The 7129-nt window shown below is 35.1% G+C and overlaps 1 protein-coding gene across 3 annotated transcripts; it reads left to right on the top strand.

Annotated features, from left to right (window-relative positions):
- The first annotated feature begins 467 nt into the window (after positions 1-467).
- On the top strand, positions 468-3954 carry LOC147274210 (uncharacterized). Of its 3 annotated transcripts, XR_015119642.1 has the most exons (4): positions 468-1282; positions 2315-2676; positions 3011-3086; positions 3529-3954. XR_015119642.1 is itself a non-coding variant. In XM_086227847.1 (3 exons), exons 1-3 carry the CDS (start codon positions 646-648, stop codon positions 3544-3546), a joined length of 1017 nt encoding a protein of 338 aa, XP_086083973.1. In that variant the 5' UTR covers positions 468-645; the 3' UTR covers positions 3547-3954. The 3 variants fall into 3 exon arrangements, 2 of the variants coding, with proteins under 2 accessions (XP_086083973.1, XP_086083972.1); XM_086227847.1 differs by lacking the exon at positions 3011-3086; XM_086227846.1 differs by lacking the exon at positions 3011-3086 and having other exon boundaries at positions 2315-2733.
- Positions 3955-7129: the final 3175 nt, after the last annotated feature.

Genomic DNA, 7129 nt, shown 5'->3' with positions numbered 1-7129 from the left:
ATTTGAACTTTCTAATTTTTTTGAAAATTTTTAGAGGGCAAATTGGTAATTTAAATTTATAGAAAATTAGTGCTAGTCAAGACGAGTCCGTAGGAATTTTTCGTGTATTTTTCTGAGTTCGGAGCTATTTTTAATAAATTTTCAAAGTTTATAAAAATAAAAAAATAAAAAAATGCGAAAAAAAAAATATATATGTGACACGTGGCGCACATCTAGCGCGCTACGTCAGCATTAACGGCCAGATCGTCAGCATTAACGAAATTGTTGACGGAATAAGGTAAAATGAGACATGGATGTAAGTTACAGGTGGTAATCTGGGACAAAAAAACTTTCAGGTGGTAAAGTGGGAATGAGTTACAGTTTTAGGTGGTAAATCGATAATTAAGCCTAAAATAAAACGGCAGTAAAGAGAAGCCAAACCGCTTTATTTATTCCGCCCTTCAACTCGCCCACACGACTCACTCAGTCACTGATTACTCTCTCACAAAAACCCACTCGAGTTTTTCGCGACAAACCAACCCACAAAACCCTTGAATACCCTCCTTCCCTCCAAAACCCAAAGCTCAACAGTCTCCAGTCTCCGGTACTTCCGTTGTGTTTCGGGGCTTTGACTCGGTTCGTTCCGGTGTTTCGGTGGGTCTGAAAATGGGGGTTGGTGCACGACCTAGGACTAGGAGTAGTTTCAGTAGCGACGACGAAGAAGAAGCCAAAAATCAGAGTATTTCGCAGTTAGTTTCGTCGCTAAGGTCGACGTTTCTGGCCGAGGATTTCGACCGAGTCGAAGAGGCTTTGGTGGCCCGAGAGGCGAAGCTAAAGCGAGAGCTTGAGATGAAGGTTGCAGTTGTTGAGGAAAGGCACCAACTTGAGCAGCTGGAAAGGCTCAAAGAGCTCGATGCAGTGAAAGAAGAGCGAGACAAGCTTCTTGAAGAGGTGAAGAAGAAGGGAGAGAAAGCCGAGGAGGACAAATGTGTAATTTCCGAGCTTCGGGGGAAGCACCGCGAGCTGGAGAGCGACAAGGTGAGGCTTGAGCGTGAATATGAGGAATTGGAGAGCCGCATTTCGTGTTTAGAGGAACAATTTGAGAAATTAATGAAAGAAGAAGAAGAGCGTCTGAAAGTCGAAAATGGTGGAATCATTGATTCTAATGGAAACAGTAAACCTGACATAAATTTGGAGAATGGGTTTGGTTCCAATGGAAATGGACACGTGGCAGAGAGTGCAAGAGTCCATTCTTCTAGTGATCATTTGCCTACTAGAGGAAATGGGGATTTGCAAAGTTCAGGTATTTAGAGAATTTTATTATTCACATAATTGCTGGCTATTAGCTAATTGAATCTAGTGCTTAAAAAGTTTCGTTCTTTCTATATGTTTGAATGTTTGAAGTGTGAAACAGAGCACAGATTATACATATCTTTGTTTGTGTTAGTTTTGTTCTTTCTAGTTTATTGTTACTCAATTGAGGGCTCTGAAGTTTTTGTATAATTAGAGAGAGTTACTGAATAATTACTATAAGAAAGAGCATTGTTTTTTAAATATTTATGAATAAATATGCACTAATGGTTTGCTTTAAGTGATGATAATCATGAGGTTTTTGCTAAATATATATGATTTATGATAAATGAGTTTTGTTCATTATGCTTGAGTACGCTGGTGGTCATATTGTATAACCATTCATGTGCTTTCTTCCTCACACCCTACTTGGCCCTTAGAATAATTGCGAAGATATTCTATTTAAAGGAAATTCATAAATTTCAATGAAAATACTTGTCTTTAAAATGAATTTAGTGCTTAAAATGTTTTGTTCCTTCTAAATGTTTGAATGTTTGAAGTATGAATAAATGTGCACCAATGGTTTGCTTTGATTTATGATAAATGGGTTCTGTTCATTATGCTTGAGTACCCATATGGTCATATGGTATAACCATTCATGTGCTTTCTTCCTCTCACCTGTGAATTTAAAGACAGGTAGATGCGGGGAGGAATTTTTAATTACGAATAAAATTTAGACTTTGATGTGCATCAGATTAATTTTTTATTGACATGCAGTACAGATTAGTTAAGTGTGGGCACATGTGTGTAATTATGGAGATTATAAATATTACCACCTATGTTGTCCTTTAGAATAATTTTGAAGATATTCTATTTAAAGGAAATTCATAAATTTCAGTGAAAGTACTTGGCTTTAAATATTCTCAAAGCCAATCCTTACCCGTTTCGCCAAGTATAGAAGAAATGATATCTATCATCTTCGATAGTTTTGCTGTAATTGAGTTTCCAATGCCTCAGTGGTGCTTACGTAAATCTACCATGCCAGGTATTCAAAAAATTTCGTCTGGAGATGTTGTTGTAATCAGTGATAGCGATGATGATTGTGCTCCTGGAGTGACTGAGCGTGAAAAAGAAATTTCTGAAAGCCATAAAGACCATGATGGTTTGGGTTTGACTGGTTTACAAGATAAGGCAAAGGTTCTCAAAAGAAAACGAGCCTTATCTCCAGGTATTAGTGATAATGAGAAGGATGGTGTCAATGGGGGCAGAACAAATTTTTATCAGTCTCTTAGGGAGGGGAGTGATGATAGTGATGACAGCTCCAGTTCCAGTTCTTCTGACTCGGAGGATGCCATTAGAATTAAGCCTTTATACAATGATATCATGCAAAAAATCAAAGCAACAAAGGTAATGAAAAATGGCATGTGTAGCTACTTGATATGTTGGCGAACGATCCTGAACACGGTAATAAATATGATGCTGTTTCTTCTCTTGGCTTATAATAACTTTTTTTTTTTATTCTAGTATGATTAATTCTGCCAGTGCTTCTCTTAACACTCACAATATTGAATTAGATTAGAAAAGTATTCTTATGTTTGTTTCGGTCATTTTAGTTGCATGTTGCTACTAGATGGTGGGGGGTTCAGTTGATTCTTATCTGTTTTTTTTTTTTTTTTTGCCGCTATACACTAAATAAATATCCTACATAAGTTTTAACATTTCTTAGTTACTCAAACTGTAGAATACATGGAAAATTGCATGAGTACCAGTGGATGCTAAACCAAAGGAAGTGAAGGAACAGTTGGTATAGACCACATGTAAACATATTATCACTATTAAATAATATCTACTCTCTAGATGAACTGTAATATTATTATATAATAACATTTGCTGTCTGCATTTATGTTTCTCCAGATCTTTAAATATCCTTTACAGTGGCATCTATAATCTTCCAATTTAAACAAACAATATGAAACATAAATTCATTGAGGCATGCAGTAATAAAAATGGGGTTGGGGTCTAGGGGAGGCTCAAGATATGCTTTTCACATCTCCTATGCTGTTGATGCCTTAGCTTTTAAGGTTTTCCCATAATCCCAAGAGAAATTTTAAGATGCATATATATGTTTGTGTGTTTGATATTTATTTTGACTGATCAACTGTTATTTCGAAATTTCTCATGTTGTCTCCTTGGTCGGTGAGTGGTACTCCTTGATCAGTCAACTGTACTTGCTTTCACTGTTTTACACATTTGCTTCAGGGGAACTGCTCTGGCTGATTTTCTTATAGCTGGGGATACACAAGGGAGGTCAAAAGGTCTGCCAAGGAGTTGTAGATGTATGATGGAGAAGGTATTTCTGACTGCAAGAGACTAGCAGTTGTGTACTCTGAGCCGAATTTTTGGGATATACTCTTCTTAAATCGTGTGCGCGCATCAGAAGCAGTTTTGATGACAGAATTTGACATGAGGATCCAATTGGAATGATATTTTTGAAATTCTGCAATTTACTAACTTGTTGGTTGTTGTAGAGTTTTCTATAGATAGTAAAATCAAATGCATATGACACAAGAAATTTAGCCTGATTCCTTCAAATACTAGTATATTTACATACCAGGAGTCTGAAGCCTTTGCTGTTATAATGTTAACTAAAGTTGGTATGAATGTTCGAATGCAAAACTGGCCAGAAAATTCTGTTATTTCAGTCTGTTTACCTCATTTGCATTTGCAGTTAATTGCTGTAGTTTCAATACAATACTCTGCTTAGCTTGTAGTTCTATTTCAGGACCAAAATGCATTTTAAAGTTCTATTTCAGCAGGTAATCAAGATGGAACTTGTGCTCTTTTTTTGCTTGAGAAACTGCCAAATTGCAAGTGTAAATTATCAGGTTATATTTGCAGCTTCCTCCTCCTTCAATCTTTCCCATCTCAGTAACACTTCAGTATAACAAAATGTGGCCCCGAGCACAGCCATGCCATGGAACTTGAGCTTTGTACAAGTTGGGTTTGGCCCAGTTTCTAGACCTAGAAGGCAAAATTTCTTTTGGGTTGGGCTTGATCTGTTGAGTTTGAGAATCAAGCTGTGCCTTTGAAAAAGATATTTTGAGGGCATGCTTTGTATGAAGTGGATAGTGCTTTTGGCAGAAGCACCTGGGCATGCTTTGTATAATTACACTTGGAAGTGCTTTTTGATAAAGCATCTACTAAGTGCTTCTTCAGAAAGTACGAAAGATGTTCCTATTACTTAAAAAGCACTTTCTGCTATTTCTATCAAAGGTTATCAAAATACCACCCCGACGTGTACAAAGAAGAGAGAGAGAGAAAGTGACAGAGAGATAGAGAAAGAGAGAGACAAAGAAGAAGAAAGAAAGAAGGAGAGATGGAGAAAGAGAAGGGAGGGTGAGTTGTCATCGGTGTGTAGGGCCGTTGCCGGAGGTGGTTTGGGCTAGGTGAGGAGGGGGATGCGATGATGCAAATCTTTCCTCTTCTTTTTGTTTTTTATTTTTAAGTTTTAATCCTTTTTGTTTTTGTTTTTTATTTCAATTTTAATATATTTTTAGTATTCATCTTTTTAAGTTAGAAATAGAATTAAAATTTATTAAATATTTTTTTTGGTTTGAAACAAAAAAAAACACAAAAATATCATATTATCTTTTATTTGGACGAAGTTTTTAAGCAAAGGTGATGATTTATCTCACAATAACACAAGCTGTAAATATGTATCTTAAACTAACCTAAACTCAAATGTGTGTCATAATATAATTGATTTCAAAATACATGTTATGAATGAAAAAATTTCCTTACAAACCCTTTGAAAATGCTGCACAACATTGGAACATGCTTTGCTTCCTTGGAAAATCACAGCAAGGCCGACTCTATTGTTGGCATTTGTTCTCAGTGCACCGCAATCTCTTCCATGTGCCATCTCGGTAGGCCAGTATGTATACAGAAAGAAGACCGAACACAAGCGACCAATCAAAATGAGCTATTTTGCGGGCCCACAATAGGCCCATGACCTTAGCATACGTAAACCGATGGCTGAGGTTACTTCAAAATTCAATCGAAGGCTCTGGCCCCATGAGGGCCACGTGATCAAACCCTCATCACCTGCTGCTTTGCACGTGCAGCATGCCTTATGCTGGACCTACGTGTACCATGCAACGCCACTTCAACTTTTATTTGAACGACCGAAAATTTTCCCTTTTTTTTTTTTTTTTTAATAAGAATCATCGAAAATGTTAAAACGAATAAATAAAAGAACAAACTTTTGGCCCAATAATTCAATTCCGTGGGCCATCATTATTGTTAGAACTGTTTTGATTGAAATGATCGGATGAAGAGGACTTGGGGTTGGCCAAGCAGTTGTGCTGCCCGCACCTTACCGGGTTTCGATTCCCCCTCCCCCTCTAGATCTCTTTCCTTGGCCTCCCTTTATAACAAAAAAAAAAAAAAAAAAATGATCGGACGAAGAATATTATAGCATTAATTTTCAGTCAAATTTGTGACTCCTAATTTATCATGTTGCTTTGCTTTTAGGCAACTTAAATGTGTGCATTTAACTTTCATGTTAATGTGTTTACTATTGCTCAATGAGTTTTCATTAAAACACTTCACATTTCTTCTTTTGTATATTTGAGCAATATGATTATTGGACTGTCAATTTAAATAGCATGTAACAAAGATTTTTTAAAATTCCTAATTGAAGTGATGATAGGAAAGTCTTATTCACAAATATGATGTAGTTAATTGACTTAGTCACAATAACTTCAAGATAAATTTAATATTATATAAAGTATCACTAAATAAATAAAAAAATTATTGTAGCTAAAATAAGTGATGCAACATTTTCATTAAAGCAACAATTAAGTACATCCCTGGTTATGAATTTGATTCTTTTTTTCTTTTTTTATCGATAGAGCATTTTTATTACATGGTAGAGTTTGATTCTCACTATTCACTATGAATAAAGCATTTGTTCATAGAGAATAGTGAGAATCATCTTTCTTGCTAAAAATAGAAAATAAAAGGTCATCCTTATCATCCTTCTAGTGAGAATCCAGGTATCACTCTTCCTATCATTCTAGCTAAAAATAGAAAATAAAAGGTCATCCTTATCATCCTTCTAGTGAGAATCCATATACCTCTCTTCTTATCATTCTAGCTAAAAATAAAAAATGAAAAGTCATTCTTATCAATAAAAATGGATTCTATGTTTGTATTTTTTTTTTAAATCATGTTGATGACTAATTGTATTTCATCCCTCTCAAATCTTTATTTTTATTTATTTTTGTTGTTGTTACATGATGAATATATGTAGAGGTATCAAACAAGTCATGCTAGAGCACATTTGTATTTTACTCATGCTGGTCTATTTAATAATCGTGTCATGTTCATGCCGGACCAAATAGCTAAGACTTTGGCCCAACACAACTCGTGACTCATTCATGCTCGTAATATGTCTTAAATAGATTGGCCCACGAAGTCTTTTTGTTTTTTGTTTTTTTATTAAAAAACTCACGCTATCTTTTATAATTAAATATTAATATTTATGCTTACAAAATTGAATTTTCTTGTTTATTTTTTGAAATAGTGTTAAATGAGTTTTAAATAATTTGTGCCTATTTCACGCTTGTCCTCATGTTTAATGGGCTAAAATTTGTGGCTCAACTTGATCCATTTATGTGTGTAGTGTTCGTGCCGTGTTGTGTTCGTTTTAATTGTCAACTCGTGCTGGTAACACCTTTTTGACACCTTTAAATTTAAGTATTGTAAAGAAAAATTAAACGAATTAACAATATTAATGTGAATGAAGCATTTAATACCAATCCATTAATTTTCAACCCTTTAAATTAGGTATACATAA

The sequence above is a fragment of the Dryas octopetala genome, chromosome 9 (assembly GCF_963921425.1).
Source record: "Dryas octopetala chromosome 9, drDryOcto1.1, whole genome shotgun sequence".
NCBI lineage: Eukaryota > Viridiplantae > Streptophyta > Magnoliopsida > Rosales > Rosaceae > Dryas > Dryas octopetala.
The sequence above is the reverse complement of the archived record's forward strand: the minus strand, read 5'-3'. Positions and strand labels throughout refer to the sequence as shown.

Bases quoted from the DNA above. Each gene is read 5' to 3' on its own strand.
- LOC147274210 (XM_086227846.1), top strand. From the start codon at position 646: ATGGGGGTTGGTGCACGACCTAGGACTAGGAGTAGTTTCAGTAGCGAC. The intron at 1,283-2,314 runs GTATTTAGAGAA...CTACCATGCCAG, and splicing joins TGGGGATTTGCAAAGTTCAG to GTATTCAAAAAATTTCGTCT.